Source organism: Neltuma alba, unplaced genomic scaffold, assembly GCF_004799145.2.
Source record: "Neltuma alba isolate B1F8T4 unplaced genomic scaffold, ASM479914v2 tig00011485_pilon, whole genome shotgun sequence".
Taxonomy (NCBI): domain Eukaryota; kingdom Viridiplantae; phylum Streptophyta; class Magnoliopsida; order Fabales; family Fabaceae; genus Neltuma; species Neltuma alba.
Genome location: NW_021636154.1, coordinates 421,075 through 439,011, shown reverse-complemented (window position 1 = coordinate 439,011; position 17,937 = coordinate 421,075). Strand labels below are relative to the sequence as shown.

At 35.9% G+C, this 17,937-nt stretch overlaps 2 protein-coding genes across 2 annotated transcripts; one reads left to right on the top strand and one right to left on the bottom strand.

The window, feature by feature from the left end:
* Positions 1-4,162: 4,162 nt before the first annotated feature.
* LOC114714098 (uncharacterized) lies at positions 4,163-12,304 on the bottom strand. The gene is made up of 5 exons (XM_028898788.1): positions 12,300-12,304; positions 5,882-5,925; positions 5,565-5,762; positions 5,037-5,252; positions 4,163-4,875 (listed from the first exon to the last, which is right to left on the bottom strand). The coding sequence occupies exons 2-5, from the start codon at positions 5,882-5,884 to the stop codon at positions 4,636-4,638; spliced, it is 657 nt and encodes a 218-aa protein (XP_028754621.1). The 5' UTR covers positions 5,885-5,925; positions 12,300-12,304; the 3' UTR covers positions 4,163-4,635.
* A 4,215-nt stretch (positions 12,305-16,519) lies between these two features.
* LOC114714104 (uncharacterized) lies at positions 16,520-17,258 on the top strand. The gene has a single exon (XM_028898795.1). The coding sequence runs from the start codon at positions 16,562-16,564 to the stop codon at positions 17,207-17,209; it is 648 nt and encodes a 215-aa protein (XP_028754628.1). The 5' UTR covers positions 16,520-16,561; the 3' UTR covers positions 17,210-17,258.
* Positions 17,259-17,937: the final 679 nt, after the last annotated feature.

Sequence of the window (17,937 nt, the reverse complement as noted above, 5' to 3'; positions counted from 1 at the left end):
AAGAATATATGTGCAAGAGATATATAGTTAAAAATTAAACGTCACTATTTTTTCAGTGTTAAAGGGCATGATAGATTAAAATATGAAGGATACATTATCAGATTTGAATTTTTTAGAATCTAACTATGGCATTATGTCCGAATTAACTTATAATTTGTCTGAGTTGTATGTGGGGATGGTGAGCAAATGAACAATAACAAGAATAGAATGTGGAGAGTGAGGGACAAATCCACCCACCATTTTTTTTTCATGTTACAGTGTACTCTGATATGGCTGCCACAATGCATGCATTTCCCCATATATTTAACATGCAGAACCCAAGCTTCTACATATTTATCTGTCTTTCAAAAGTTACAGACCCTGCATTTTTTTTAAAGCTTTTAAAGTCTCCATAATCCTCTGAAAGAATCTTTAATTTGAAAAATATTGTCAATACTTAATGTCTTGCAGATGTGATGTCCTGAGATGTACAATCAAGACGCATTAATAAGGCAGGCCACAAACCACCGAATCCATTATCCATATATCGAAACGGATAGATCCGTAAAATCAGAAAAATATATATGTTTTGTTAAAGAGGAGATATATATTAGATATATATAGGGCAATTATATATATTCAACTTCTATTCTCTACTTTCAATGACTAAGTCTATAGTATCTGCTTGCCAATAATAGAGATTCTTATCAAGCTCCAACACTGATTGGAATATTTTATCTTTTCATAAGATTATATGCTACGTCACTTCTCATATGTTTCACTTGGTTGAAGTAAATAAAGTGAACCAAAAAAGTTACGAGTACTGTAATTTTTTTTTTAACCATCCCATTTGCCATAAAGGATGAAACATTGTCACGGACTGATGAGTCTTAAAGGCCAGGGTTTGTCTTTACATAAAACTGATGATACTTGTGAAGAAAAGTGTGATATGATTTGTGACGGTTTTTCAGTTGAGATTTGCTTGGTCTATGACTAAGTCAACATTACGGGCCGCCTAAATAAACATCTAGTAATGTTTGAAATTTTTTTCTTTTTCCATTTTTGGGGAAAAAAATGGGGGAAAGGTTCAAACGTTGACTATAATTACAGGGGTAAGATGAAAGGCCGAAGCCAACGTTGGTGTCCCACCACATACCATTGGGTGTCCCCAAAGAAACAGTCATGTTTTGGAAGTCAAACTTACTGAATGATTAGTTGGAAATTATTACCAACATCACTTGTACTCCCAAATATTTTAACAAAAGTCAAAATATCAAAACCCTCCTGCTCAACATCATAAAATTATACTAGTCTGTGTGTGTGTGTGTGTATTCTTCTACAATGGACCCAATTCTACGCAATCATCGTTCTTGAGTAATACTCCGATAAACATATTTTCAGACAATCAAGTTGCTCAAGAAAAATTAATTAGATGTCCTATACCATTACCTATAATTTTATTGTTAAACCAGGCATTCATCCTCGGCGATGCACATGACTACTAAGAATTTGATGATCTAGTGTAAGAAATGTTTGGACCGTCTGATACTGAAAAATAATTTGAAAAACAAATACAAAAGAAATCTTAAAGAATATGAAAAAAAGAGAAAAAAGCCCAATCAAACGTAAGTTGGCACATCAGCTTAGGAATAGGAGTAACGGTGAAAAATGGGACCAATAGATGTTGGTCCTATTGTTAGAGTTTATAATTATTTAAATATAAAGTCTTGAATGTAAGCCCGTAAAAATAGATGAAAGCATGAAACACTAGTTCCGAACGTGTTTCTTTTGAGCTTTGATGATATTTAGTACCTCTTTGGCTTCAGTTTTTTTTTTTTTTAAATCATGTTTGCACCTTATGGGACCAAAATTATTTTACATATTTATTTCATACAGCATAAAATTAGCCTTTTAATCTGATAAAAAAAAACTAAATAAGAATCCCAACAGACGGTTGAATGAAAACAGGAGGCCAAAATGGGCGAAAAATGAAGACAGTGGGGTGGGCCAATGAGGGAGGGGAAGTGGGCATCAGTGCCTTCGTCTATTGGCTAGTGCGAGAATGGCAGCAGAATGTTGTGTGGCACCGATGCCTCCCCCCTCCCCTTTTCTTCCCTCATTTATCTATGGTTTTATGATGCGTCGGACATTTGACCGCCAAAACCTCGAACTTTCCATGCCACGTGTCACATTCCTCACCCTTCAACGAATCCCCTTCCATCATCGTCACCCATCTCATGCACCCGCCCCCATTGGCTGCTCGACACGTCATGCCACGCGTCACTCCTCACTCCCCCCCACTCCCATTTCTTTTATTATCACCATTATTTCACCCTTTTTATTTAATTTCATACAGTACTAGTACTCCGTAACATGGCCATTCCACGTGTCGGCAGCACCCCCCGGAAGAATCTACACACGTTCGGAGTCCCCGCTTGGGCAAAACAAGAGTAACTTTCATATGCACGGACCGCTTGGTCTTGTTCTCGTGCTGATTCTCGGGCTCTTCTTTTTTTTTTTAAAAAAAAAAAGATCATGAAAAGAACAGAAGAGAGAGAGGGGGGTTAAAAAGCATGGTCAAAAAGTATGACTGCGAAACGTGGTCGGTAATATGACTCCTATAGTCCTATGTGCCAGGATCAAATGAATACGGAAGCTAGTAATGGAAAGAGGTCCCCAGTGGGCGGAGCCCACACGTAAGGCATTGCCCAGTCACGTGTGCAACTTCTATTTTTCCACGTTCAACGTGTGGCAGTGTCAGCTCTGAAGTGACGCCGCCCTCCTCACACACTACCCGGTGGTAACACAATAAAAAGCAGAAACAACTAACAACCCTTGTGATATGACACCAAACGCCCTTCACTTTAGGCCCCTACTCCCTCCTATTTATCGTTTATATTTAGGGTGAATATAATTAAAATTTAATAATTTTAAAATTAATAATGTTATGTAAGAGTATAGTTGGTAAAATTTTGTTCTTCAATTGAAGTATTTTGTATTTTTCATTACATGTAATACATTCTTAACTAGGGAGGCCAACGGAATCCTTGTTAACCCTTTGAGTGGGAAGGAAACTTGAGCAAAATGGTGAGGGAGGGAAGTTTGTGCAGGCCCAGCTCTAGCAGGGAAATATCACATTAAGCATAATTCCTTTCTGCATCAACAGTATCCGCCATAATCTTTGATTGGACCCACCGGCAAATTTAATTACTACTATGGAAAAGTTCACATTCATATTCAGTCACACCACGTGTTCACGTTATCACTAATCCTACTTCGCTTTTCCTCTTCATATAATACAAGCCGCGCGTTCAAAGTTGGCCAAGATTCCCAGACCCCAATTTTTTTAATTTCCCAATCTAACCCTACATTGATCTCAGGCTCTGAGCATCATCACCGCCGTTTGGTGACAGCCAATCGTCACCGTTGATTCAAGGCGAAAAAATTGTAGGCCTTGCTTTGTTATAACCCACGTACTACGGAACCGCCACGACATTAAAAAATATTTTTTTATTTACTTATGCCGGGCGGCTGACCTGCACGCTATTTTCAAGAACCAATACGTCGCGCTTTCCCGCAGGCCAATAGAAGAGCGACGCGTGCGAATGGAGACAAACGCGAACTCAACCCGCCCCACATAAACCGGCTTCCGCGGGTCCCACAATGTTGGGACGCTTGTATTGCCTTCGCCACTGACAGCATTCCTGGGCACTCACACTCACCACATATTATACTGTATTTTTTAAAATTCCGAGAAATTCTGTCCTATAATATGCCAACCCGATCTTCAATAAATTACTCCCATTCTTTTCTACACGGTCCAAATAATCAAATTTTATATACATTAAAAAATTAATTAAAATTTATTTAATTTCAATAAATGTATAGAATGTGTAATTTATTCCTTTGAAAAAAAATTTATTCAAAGAAAAATAATAAATAATATTAAAAAATTTTAGACAAATTATTAATATCTCTTATAATGTCAAAAATTAATTGAAAATCTTTTCTTCTTCTTCTTTTTTTTTACCAGCTAATTGAAGATCTCATAACACAATCCGAGTAGCAATCTCATTCTATTTCCAAAATCACGGATAAGGGACAGAATTCAATAAAAATTCTTTTTGTATTTACGGACAGAAATAATTGCATCAACTAATAGAGGCATCGGATTGGACGGATGCAGGGAGAGAATTTAATAAAAATTCTTAACTTCAGCATTTCACATATATTATTAAAGGGACACCCAAGCACCTATTTCAAAGGAGTACTATTTAGTATATTTACAACTCGACCACCAAAACTTAGGTATGATAACTGGTAAAAAGCCCGTCCTATGTATTTTCCTGATCATATATATATGGCTCCACCGAAAGGAGCTTTCCTTATTATTTTGCTACACCGTTCTTTTTTTTCCTCACATCACCACCCACTATTTCATAGATGCCTTATTTTCTACTTTCTTAACCTTTTTCCCCCCTTCCTATTGCATTTTCTATATACAATGCTAGAAACCACTACCCACAGGACAAAACACTCCGATCCCAGAAGGGTCGAGTATTGCTGCTGAAACGACGTCGTGACACTTGCACTGGTACGTAATATTATATCTGCGCGAGGACCTGGTAGCAAATTAACCTAAAATACTAAACTTTCTTAGTATTCTATGATTAGTCCTCCCATGGGGGCTCTGTGGGGGATTCCCTTTCTTCTCTTGGCCGTTCTGTAATTCACCGAAGTTGGAGGCGGCGTTGACGGAGTGAAGCTCTGAACCCGACACTTGCCGTTCTTCTGCCGGCCATGGCTGCTGCTGCTGCTGTACGAATCCTCCGAGTCTGACGCCATTACCTCCGACTGCTTCTTCTTCTTCTGGAAATCCCTCGACGTCCCAACGATCTGTTAAAAAGAGACCATGTTCAGATCCAGTAATTCCAAAAGGCAAACTTTTTCAGTTTTTCTTTCCCAATTTGTTCCACAACAGCTTAACCAAAGAAGGACATTGTTCACTTTTCTGGTTTCACGACTCAAACTATAAAGGCATTGAGCAATTTAAGTACCTTGCAACCCAGAGAACAGAAACGGTACGAATCCAGAAGGCTCCGCTCACAGACTTCGCAGGTGTTAGTGACGCCCTTTCCAGGCCTGGGCTGAGGCCTCTCGTTCAGGAATACTACTCTTGCGCTGTTGATAATGTAGGTCTGGACGCCACTTATGTCTAAAACTTTCTGAATCTCTGAGACCCTAATAACATCGTGGTATGAGGACCTCCTAATCTGCCAAAAAACATGAAAGTTCGGTTTCCATCAATAAGAGTAACAGAACACGAGTTTCACTCGGTTTTATGAACCAATGAATGCCGAATGGAGAGTGGAAATCAGAAAACGGTTGACAGTTAAGAATTTATAATAGAAAATTATGATAACAGAGCTCAATTAATGAGGGAAAGATGTGACTTTTCACCAGAATCCGGAAAAAGAACAAGAGTGGTGATGATGAAAACAATGAGCCCAAGAGATGAAGCACGAATGTGAGGAAGAGTAAAGTGTTTTTTTTTTTTTTATTGAGTTATGAAGTGAGGAACGAGCCTGAATGGCACGGTGGTCTTTGTGGAAGGCGAGGCAGAGAGAACAGAGAGCGCCGTTCATGCAATCCAAGCAATACATATTGCATTCGCTCTTGTGGGAATCAGCATGTGACTTGCATTGAACAAAGAAGCTCTCTCTGAGCAGAGGCTTCAACCATGGCGGCCACCTATTGTCCTCATCGCCAGGACCGCCAGCACCCTTTCCAAAATCAAACAACAGAACAGAAATCACAATCAGAATCACACCCAGAAAGCAGAACAGAGCATCAACACAAGCACAAAAAACAATGAGAAATATTTGTAAGCATCAACTAATACCATGATTCTCCTGCTCTTGGGTTTAATTTCCTTCACAAAGGAGTCTTTGCTTTCGATCGCCAGCTTGAAAGAACTGAGTAGAGACAGACTCCGATGAGCTAATGAGGAATGTGAGGGATTTTGAGAGAAAATTTAACCAGAAACTTTTAGAAGAGTGAAATTGGTGCGAGAGAGGGAGAGAGAGGGTATGTACAAGGGAGGCGGTAGAAGATGATGGCTTTAAGACAGGGAATAGAAGAAGGCGAACAAGAGAGGGGTCGTTCTTATCCTCACGAAGTCGACAGCCAAACCCAACTCCGGACCCGAACCAAGCAGATGCGTTGGGTGCAAGGAACTCGCCTCCTTCTTTGCTTTTTTATTTCGCTTTCAATTTTTCCTTACCCGGCTTGCTTTGGTCTCATCAATTTTGTTAATTTAATTAAACTAATGCCTCAGTTCCCCTAATTAATTAAACCCTATGATCTCAGACATTATTATTCGTGATTAATGCATTGGTATATATAACATAGTATTTTATTGCTGCCTCGGTTTAGGCACATACATGAATTTCGCCCTCAGTTTGTTCTCAGTGTAATTCTCATTACATGAGGCTGCTCCTTTCCACTCTTGTCCTGTCCCCAACTTGTTTGGTTCCTTAATATTTAAGTCACTAAAAACTTGATGACCAGTTCGGCTAAGCTGTTTGGGTTTTGTCCTCAGTATGAATGCCTGCTCGGACTATTGAGTAGGGCTCTCCCAAAGTGTCAACTTCATGAGCAATGGGAGTCAAATTTTGAATTTTGAATTTTTTATAGTATTTTTATTTATGAAATTCGGTAAAAAGAAATCCCTGTTTATAGATTTCAATTACCAGAAAAAACTAATACATTTTCATAGGAGGAAATAAAGGTATTCCTGTTTGAAAGTTTTATTAGTTAGAAAGACATGATACATTTTTACAGCAAAAAATATTGGTACTGCGTGTAAAATTTCATATACAGAAAATATCGATAATACTCAAATTCAAGTTCTTATGGCTAATAAAATTTTCAAATAATAAAAATCTGGTCCATAAGATTGAGAATTCTGATCGCGTTGTCAATCGTCTTTCATATCTCATGAATGATTTAAACTAAAATTTGGTTTGCTTTCAAGCAATAGTCTTCAAAGTTCACAATGGAAGGATGATTTAAATGTTACAAGCCAAAAGCAACACTGCAGGTTGGGTTTTGCAAACAATGGAGGATGGGATGAAGAAGGCGAGCTATATATATATATATATATATATATATATATATATATTGAGGAGCAAAGGAATGATGATTGATGAATGATGAAAAAGGACAAGCACCGGTAAAGAAAGGTTGTATATGAAATAATTTGAGAGGTATTAGCTGGAAGGGAGGGCACCACAAGCTTGTCCCTAGCTAACCCTAATCATGCAGCAAGGTTAGGTCGGTCGACTTGCTTAGCTTGGCCATCCCCAATTTCTGCAACAAATTCTATTTCAATTCTTCCCACTCTCACATTTTAATTAATGTTCTTTCAACAAGCTAAGTAATCCTTCATTAAAGATGCTCAGTAACTGACTCAAGTTTTTTAGCACAACAATTTTCACCTTTTAAAGTATTCTTAGATTTACATGCAAGACATAGTTTTCTTAGCATGTGTGTTTTTTTATCCACAAAATTTGAATTTGGATGTTTACTCACAAGTACATATGGAGTCAATTTACCCACAAGTGTTGTTCCTAATGGAAGGAGTTATATATAGTAGTCGTTTAGAGATGAAGTATCAAATTTAAGCCTGAAATCAAATAAGTGCAAAATAACATTTTAAAAAGAGTTAACTTCAACTGAGCATAACAATATTTGAATCTGACTTAATTAGATAGTTAAATATAAAAAACATATTGGGCAATTTCAACCAATTTAAATACCATTGATAGTAGGGTGTCTATTTCATTAGATGGCGGTATAGTATATTTATATAATTTAAATTAGAATATATATACACGCTCGCACATATGTATTAGGCTAGATAAATCTGTATCCAAATGATAATATATTATTTATAAATGAAATTATACAAAATATTAGAATTACTGGTTCCAAATGTTGTCAAACAATTGGCGATGACATCACGTAAGGAAAAGGTAAAAGTTAGATACCAAATCTATAAGTACACGTGAATTTGAAGATTAAATTGATAAATTGATGCTATGTGACTTACAATTCAAAACGATTCATGATGCAACTAAACTACTGGTATTTAATTTAATCAAATTTATATATGTTGGAATGATTGGAGTTTAGAAGGCGAAAACTAACGAAAGGCGCATAAAAAGAACGACAGGAGAGAATAAGTGGTAAAGCTAATTAAGAGTAAATGTTTTGTCTAGTGGGTTTGTACAAAACAAGAATAGCAAACTCAACAGAAAAATTAATGGAAAAACATAATACAATTAATGACAATAATCACAGCGTATGAACATAACAAACTCATCAACTTAAATAGAATAGGAAATTTAGAATGCTAAATATGAAATTACAAATAAATCATAATCAATTACCTTAACCGTAAAAACAATACACACACACATATATAAAAAGAACCTAATATTGGGTAAAAGGGAATAAACCTGCCTTCTTCTAGAAAATAAATTTGGTTTTAAGTAAAAAGGTAAAAGCCTAGAAGCCACGCTCTGCAATTCAATATCATCTTTCATTACTTACCCCATAAAAGGAAAATTGAGGGAAAAAATCTCCCGTTAAAATTTTATTACTAAAAATGATCTGATAAATTTTTTATATACTAGATATTTTTTATCAACAAAATTTTTAATGAGACTTATCCAATTTTTTTTTTTAAAATCATCTTTCGTCAATTTTTTAATCTTTAGTCTCCACGATTTTGTGGGCATAAGAAGAATTCTAGTAGGTAAAAAGATGTCAAAGTTCCCGATAAAAAAAAAAAAAAAGATGTGAAAGTTCAAAAAGGACACGCAATGTAGTTAGTTAGGATGGGAAAATTTCTTTTCTTAATAAATGCTCAACGTAAAGCAGCCACTAATTTATAATTACTCATGGCACTAATCCTTAATTACCAGACTTTATACTGCCACTGATCCTCTGCCGAATCTAGCTATGATTGCATTCAAATTTTTAAATCGCTGGGGGGAAAAATTTTATTACTTTCGTCAAATCAGTCGAATACTTTTCTATAATATGAAATGAAAATGTTAGCAACAAAAAATATGAAATGAAAATCGTTAATAGAGAAATAGAAAACTCATTGGCAGAATAGAAGAACACTGGCAAAGTTAAGGAAAGTTGGAGAGAGGTATTAAAAGTAGTTAAAACTAAATAAAATCAGTAGACAAAAATAAAACTTAAGAAAGAAATAAGGAAAGAATGGAAAATTAAAATCTACTTGAATATGAAAATTTTAATTTATCAGATTATTCTCATTTGCTCAGGAAAAAAACAAGAAAATAGCGGAAAAGAAAAATTGGCCTAGGATGACGGCAAATCCTATGAAGCTTTTAAGCTTCCTCCAATGCTTCGTCGTGTTTTTAAGAATCGCAGAGACTTTTCAACAATGAAAAAGGCGAATTGCATCATTTGTCAACGAAACTTGCAAGTTGCAACTTTGTTCACCGCCTTCTCTTTCCCATCCCTCTGCCTTTAATTTCGCATTCAACCTCAACAAAACCATACATCAACCCCACAACAAATCAAACTACCTTCCTCTTTATCCCATATCGCTTCTTCGTTCTTTCTCATCGCTTTCTTCCATGGGAAAATTTGTTATAATGTGAGCTCACCCTGAAAACTATTCCCTTTTCCCTACTGTGACGGTATAATCAGAATGGCACAGCATCATGATGAGACCCCAACAACACATTTCTTGTTTTCCTCTTCATCAATTTTATATTAATTAATGTGTAATCAATCAAAGGATAAGCACTGACTTGGTTTGTCATTATATATGATTTTGGACGACATTCAATTTTGCGGTAGTAAGTGGGAATCGCGGGAGATATTTATATATATTATAAGTTCTCTAGGGTGGTCCATGCCTCTCTATCTGCTAAACTATATGTACTTGTTCACTCTGAAACAAGAACCGATCGACACGCTGAAAAAAGGTCTTTAATCAAATCAAAGTTCAAAAACTACATTTAAAAAATGAATTATGGAGTGTGACTTTGTTGCCATCAGCGGAATAAAGTAAATTCGAATCCATATATCCCTATAATTAACACTAAACAGTGCTTTCAGCATATCGTATTCTGATACACCCCTTCACTCTGCATTATTATTTCGTATCTTGTTTCTTGTCTTGTAGAACAAGATTGTACAAGGCATTTTCTATTTTTAGGATCAGTTTCGAAGAATTTCATGGTGGTCGACCGATGGATCAAAAAGATTAGAAAAGGGGTTTGACGGGACGCAATAATCGAGCTCGGTCGGTCTCCACGCGGAGGACACAATTATGAATTATGAGATCAGCATAGTCAATAGTAATTCCCATGAATTACTGTGTCTTTGTTTGTTTGGAAAGCGAGAAAATTCGGATGAGTCCTACCGGACAAGTCTCCGCCAGAAATACCGCAGAATTTTCGTTCGTTGCTTCTGAAGGAATTGTGTTATAGTATATTAATACTAATCGTGGCTGGCTAGTTATTATTGTGGGTAAATTATTGAACTTTAAATGCTTTGCGGCCCCGGGCAGGCTTGCCCATTGGAAATTTTTGTATCCCGACAAGAGGTATTTACACTTTTGCAAGAAGAACACTGTCAAAGAAAACAATACAGAGAATCTTTCAGCTGGTAATTGGGCATAGTGATGGCAATTGGAGTATAGTCATCACTAGTGGGAAATCCTCAAAGAATAAGCAGAGAAAAGAATTAGAATTTCGTTTTAGACTAAGTATACCGTATGTTATTTTTCACCATCAAAAAATTAATTTTAATTAACTAAGTCAATTGGCCATCTTAAACTGGGCCAAAATGATTACAAGCCACACTAAGAATATTTATTAATTATCCTAATAATAAAAAAATGGTTATAATATAATAAATATCTCACAACTTTTTCTTGTTATAGGAATAAGTAATCGAATTGTTATAAGATCAAGAAATATTAGTAAAATTAGTTAACCTCCTTAAATGTGTTACAAATTTAAAATTCTTTATAAAAAAAACTGCTCATGTTAAATAATTGACAATGACTTAATTATTTCGTATAATTAATAGATGCAATGCATGATAAAAAATGCGATAAACACATCAAACAATATAATGGTCCAATATTTTTTTTAAATAAACAGATTAGTCTCTTACAAATAGAAAGAGAAAATGAATAAATATGAAAGATAAAGTAGATTTGAAACGAGCGTTTATATTAAGAAATGGAGGTAGTAGCTTGTAAAAAATAAACTACGACATTAATTCAATTAATAAGCATTGATTTGATATGCGAGAGTTAATTATATATATTAACTAAAATTAGCAATCAGCATTTGCCATCTAAAGAGGTGCAATATAATATATATAGAAAAAAAACAAGAGCCAATAAACCATTATGCAGTGCATTTAAAAACAGAAATGAACCAAGCAACTGATGCCCCCAAAAAAAAAAAAGAACGTAGCAACCAACAAACTAGTTATTAGCTTAACTACTTTTCGTACCCAATTTAAAAATCAAGACAAACGTCCTTGTATGAAACGAAAAATGATGGTTATGAAATTCAGCGTTTACTTTTTGTGTGTTGGGATGGAATTTCAACACCAGAATGTCATGGCACGGCACGCTGTAATTAATAGTAGCAGTGAAATTGTGTGAAGGTCGTACAAACAGTACATACATAGAAGAGTCGGCAAGAAGAAGAATAGGGATGGATGGATGGATGGATGTGAAGGAAAGAAGAAATGATGAAAGGGCAATATAATCAAAGTAAAATAATGTTTACGATGTAATTAAAGTGGGAAAGTGGACTGAAAGAGACGAGTTTCTACTTTCATAAAATCCAAAAAGGTGAGGCGTAGTGCGAATCACACTGAGCCTCCCACATACTTCCCCTTCTCATCAACCACTTGCTTTATTTATCTCTCGTCTCACCCTTCACCGAATAATTAAAAATAGAGAGAGCCGGGGAGGGGGGGGGGAGAAGATAGCGATCGACGTTGAAATTATGAATTTCATGACGAAGGAAAAAGATAAACTAAAATGATAGTTAGGGTTTGTAAACAATGGAAAGAGGGAGGGTGAAAGTGAAAGTAGAAGGATGGATGTCGTAGGAAGCTAAGTGAGGATGTTTGGATTGGCATAATTCAGCGAATGTAGGTTTGGAGTTGAGATGTTATGCGTCTCTATCAGTGGTGAGTAGGACCCCACTCTGCAACTTGCAACTCTTCTCGTCCACAACTTTAACCTCTCTCTTCTTCTTCTTCTTTTGTTTTTTAATTTTTTAAAAAAAATCGGCTTTATCACCTTCCTCCACGTATTTCGCCCATGTTTGGCATACCTGAAACACCAAAATGGGAGCTTTCTTCTCTTTTTTTGATGCACAGAAAGATGAAAAGACTACATACAATAAAATACCATTAACTTGTATTGTTACATCGAACGAGCGATTCCCTTTCTTTCTTTCTTTCTTTCTTTCTTCTTCTTCTTCTTTTTCTTCTTCTTTTTTAAGTTTTCTTTTCATTTCCATCACCTAGTTTGGGGACATATACAATAGACACACGTGGAATTCTCTTAATATAAATTGAGAGCCCCATTTGAATTTACATTCAGATGATCAGTCCCCACTCTCGATCACAAGCTACCCGTCTCCCTCTGAAATTGATATCGTGTTGTGAAGACCCATAATTCTATGTGCCAGAAACTACTCATTATTGCCTGGACTATGTTTATTTTGGGACAATTAATTAATTTGTTGGTTTCGAATAGATAATTAGAGCTGCAGATCAGAACAATATAAAAGCTTGGACTTCAAAGCGACCAGTATGAGCGTACGTGAGGTGATTTTGGAAGTCAGGGAATTAGATTTCTGATGTGAACATTGGTTCTGCTTCTCCACCCACATACACAGCCTCCTCATGATCTCAGACCCTTCCATGGCGGCTTTTAAAGCTTGCTTTATGGATTGCTAATGAAGAACTTCAAAAATGGAAATAGCACGTGATTATTATTTTTCGTTTCCGGGTCTGAGGAAATACACAGTGCCATGTGATCATTCCTCTTCTTCCCTTTCTCTGGATCATCCCAACTATGCCACAAGCTGTCTCTTTCAGATGACCAAGCTCAATTTCAACAGGTTAGATCTACTCACCCTACGGTATACAAGCAGAACCAACAATCAAAATAACCGATGAATGGATTTTTCCATTCCAATTATGGAGTGTTCAGGTTCTATTTTGATAGTTTAAATTAATTTCACTCTTTTTCACTTTAATAATAGTGCTCTAAAGTATTATACACCTAAATTGAGGTTTAGTTTATTTTAAATAATAAAGTATGAAAATTTTATCTCCAAAAATGTTTAGTTAAAAAAGGCCCGTTTAGTGATTACTAGATTTGAAGGTATCATTAACAGACAGTTTTTTTTTTCTCGGTAATTATAAGTATCTTCTTATTGGAGGCAATCATATTTAAGACACTGTTGAATACTAATTGTGGACACCTCTCCTAATAGGGATTCAAACTTTGGTATATTATATTATGAAGGACTAGTCCCTGCTGTTAGTTTAACTCCTGTTGGTAATAGACGTACTTTGTTTTTGATAAGTGGGATATCATTTCGGCTTTCTGGATTTGGAGCTAAAAATTTAATTATTTAGATGAGAATTTATTTTGAGCCCAGGTCATCTTCATTGTGCTTGGGTGAGTCCAAACACTGATATGGGCCAAAATCTAATTGCCCTGTGTGCGGCCCAATGGGCTGCCGATGTCAATAAGTCCAACTCACGGAATTTGTTTTCAGTGAGCCCAAACATTGACATGGACCTTACTACCAGACCCAATGGGATCCTGACCTAAAATACAATTTGATATGGGCTTGCTGCCAGACCCAGTGAAGCCTAATGTGGAATTCAAGGCGTAATTGATCAGTGGGAGACTTTAAACATAGAGAACAGAATAAAAGATTTTACCAACGGCTTGGATTTAGCAAAAAAAGTTAGTTTCTCATAACATGATGTACCATTCGAATCCTTATTGAGAGAGATGTCTATATTTAGTACCCGACAGTATCACGAATAGGATTGCCTGTAATATAAAGATACATGTTCTTCAGCAAAAAAAATAAAATAAAAGATTTTAGCAGCAGGAAAAATGGGGGGGGATAGAATAAAAGAGACGCCCAAACCAAAAGGCGGTGTAGATGGCTGTGGACCGAAATATGGAACGCGTCGGCTTCGGTTATAAACAATAAATCAGGGGATGATGCTATTTGTTCACTAATACCATGATTTCAAGTTGAAAATCATCACACGTGGGGCGGATGAAACACGCCCTTGTTGAATTTGGCCACAGTTAAATCAAATTGAATTTCACGCTCTGAGATTGAGCCCATTTTCTTATATAACTATGATAACTGTACCGCTAATTTATTATTTACGAGAACCAGCTATTAACATATAGAGTATTGTTAAATAGAAATAAAATTAAAAATTTATTAGATTTTAAAATATAGTTGCTGAGATTAAATTTTTTTAGTTTCAGTAAAATATATTGAAAATACCTTCTAAATAGTATAGAAGTTGAAGGAAAGTGCATAATTATATGCTTTTCCAGTTTTCTTTATAAGTTTTAAATTTATAGAGAGATACGGTCCGTTTTATATAAGTTTCGATTTAAGTTTGTCTAAATATTTAATATAGATCTTAATTATTTATTTTATTTCTTTTGCTATACTCTTTTGTCACATTTCTCTGGACATTTTCTTTCGTTCTTTTTTAATCTATTACAACGACTATTTAAAAATAAAATTATATTTCTAATTTATTTATTATTTTTAATGAATTTTATATATTTATTTTTAATTCGTGAATTATCTGTTTAAAACTCGTAATAAATATCACATAGAGTACTAAGGATATGACACATGAGGACTGAGCTGCCAATAAATAAGAGTGCTGCTTCCCTCGCGTGAGCCAACCAAGGCGGTGCCCAGTCAAACAATTCCAGTGTTATTCAATGGCAATGCGTTTGATCATTCGGGTCAAAAAACAACAAAATGCCTTTGATCATCATGCAATTAATATGCATTATTTTTATTGTTAGACTAGACACAAGCAAATTAATAAATAGTTTTTCTCATAAAGCAAATTAGTAAATAGTTTATGCGTTCTTGGATGGCTTTATATCGTCAGCCGTCGCATCAATCAAGGCGGTAGATGAATCTTATCTCATCCTCTTCAAGTGCTATTTATAAATTAACCTTCTCTGTCCCTTATGCTCTTCTATAAAATTTATACGGTAGGGAGGTGTTTTATTTATTTATTTATAAATAACTTAATAAATTTTTAATATGAATATATTATTTTAATTTTAATTTATTATTTATTATTGAGTTTATTGTTATTGGTTTAAAACGTAAATACTACTTTGTTACTTTTTATGAGTTATTTGTAGAAAAAGGCTTATTTCTATATATAAGTATTTATTAACTTAAATACGCAAGAGAAAATATAAGCGCACTTCTTAATACCTTTCTTATAATGACAAATATGAAAAAAATTATCAATTTAATATATTTTTTATTTACGAAATAGCTTATAAATAAGAATATAATAATAAAAGAAGCAGTCTGCTTATACACGCTGTGGATTCACGTGTCATGCACAATGTGAAAACGTGGGTCTTAATTTCAATGAAGTGATAAACGCTGTGTGAATTTAAATAAGGGCCAAAACTGAGACCCTCATTCTCTCAACTTCTCAACAACCCCACAACTTTCAACCGTCCCTCTCGCTTTTCTAATTTTAACGGCTAATTAAATTTAAGCTATCATATTTTATAAAATTTATATGGCATACTTTTAAAAGTCAGTCATTATTATTTTAAGCAATCGTATTATTATTTTTTGAAAAAAAATATTGAAAATTATAATTTCACAACACTGTCATGACTTGAACTTAAAAAATAATTGTGATTTTAAAAATTTAAGCTAAAATTCCTACAATTTGAGTTATTGTTTGCTTAAATAGCTAATCGTCAAGAGTTTGTGAGAATGATCTCCAAATTAAGATGTCTTGTCAATTGCTTCACTGATAATTCATTTTAACTCTTCTTCTTCTTCTTTTCAAACCAAAGAGCGTACATTTTTTCCCCAAAAAAGATGGATATTAAATTTATGAAGCATAAATTAATAGGATTCCTCTTGACAATTCAGCGGTAGCATTTTAATTTTCTTTTTTTAATAAAAAACAGAGCTAACTTAAATGTTAATTCAAATAATTAAATTAGACATAATGAACCAGAATTCGTTGCCCCCGCTTTAACCATTCTACGCCGACCGTTCCTCGTAACCCCAGTCGGGTCCACATTAACCATGGTTAAGTTAATTTGTTCGCTTCCTTCGCTCAGTAGTCTATATAAACCTTGGCGGCTTTGGCCCCCGGAAAGAGCAACAGATTCAAATCACAGCAAAATATTTCGTCGCGAGGGAGCTCAGGCCAACAAGCGAAAATGGGATCTTATCTGGAAGAGGAAGAGCTTTGGAAGTGTCCCAAGCATCCATCCAAACGACGCCGTACCGGAATTTGCCCCGCCTGCCTTCGCGACCGCCTCGCCACTCTCTGCCCTGACTGCGCCAACGTCCGCCCCTGTTCTTGCTCCGCCGCCACCAGCTCTTCCTCTCCATCCTCCTCCACTTCTTCTTCCCTTTCTCGACTCTCCCTCGCAGGCGAGGCCGCCGGAGGATTGAAGCGATCGCGGTCCGTTGCCATTCCGTTTCTCCGTTCGAGCTCAAGGTTCCGCGGGGGCGACAGAGAGTTCGATCATGACGGAGCCTCTGGGAAGGATTTCCCGGGTCTCACCAGAATCCGATCGACGAGGTGGTTTTGGTCGATGTTCAAGCCACCGAAGAGCAGTCGGAGCGGAATGCAAGAGCAGAATTGTCAGAATGTCGTGATGGGAGAGGATGTGAAGAGTGCAGATGGAAAGACGGCGACGCTGATGAAGTCGAGGTCGGTGGCAGTTCCCGATGGCGGTGGCATGGGAGAGGTCAGAGGAGCGAAGAAGGGAAGGGGATGGAACTTTCCGAGTCCAATGAAGGCATTCAGGCAATCCAACAGGACGTCGAAAATCCTTCAGGAGGCGGTGGCGTGTGCATAGAGGTGAAACTATGTTAAGATAAAAATGAAATGCTCTACATGAACAGAGAACTTAATATATATACGTATAATAATATATTGTATCTCCTATGAAAGATTAAGAGGATTGCTTTTAATCCTAAGATTTGAGGCCTAATAGATCTTATAAATTCAAGGGAGATGCTGTGCCCTGTGTGTGAGATTAACTACTGATTAAATTCTCAGCAAATATTGATCCTTTGGTTACAAGGTTTCCATTTTGGGAGTGATATTTGTATAACATGCCGGATCTGCATATTCTTGAATAAAAATGATAAAATATGAGGCCTTGTTCTTCTTCCTTTGTAATGTGAAAAAAATGATGATAGAATTACGATTGAAGCGTGTTTGGTTGAGGAGAAGAAAAAGCAAGAGTGGTAGGGGGGCCGAAAAGGGAAAAGGGGCATATGTTAGAGATGTATTATTGTAGGAAGGGACCAAAGTGTATGATTAGAGGCAAAGTGTCTTTAGCTTGCGAGCCTTATTAACTGCCTTAGTTTATACATTTGCCCCACGGATTGGGGAGTACATATGTTTCCCATGTTTTGGTCTCCATCAATCAATATAGCATCAATATTGCAAGCATGTTTGAATATTTATATGAATGAAACAGGATATATATATAAATATATATATATATATATATAAAGTATTCACTCTGCACAATGCCATTAAGGCGGCCACTGATGCGTATTCAGGCTCTGCGTTATT

Coding starts and splice junctions, on each gene's coding strand:
- LOC114714098 (XM_028898788.1), bottom strand. Junction 5,253..5,564: donor AAGACCACCGTGCCATTCAG/GCTCGTTCCTCA, acceptor GTTTTTTGGCAG/ATTAGGAGGTCCTCATACCA. Junction 4,876..5,036: donor TCTGTTCTCTGGGTTGCAAG/GTACTTAAATTG, acceptor TCTTTTTAACAG/ATCGTTGGGACGTCGAGGGA.
- LOC114714104 (XM_028898795.1), top strand. CDS start 16,562: ATGGGATCTTATCTGGAAGAGGAAGAGCTTTGGAAGTGTCCCAAGCAT.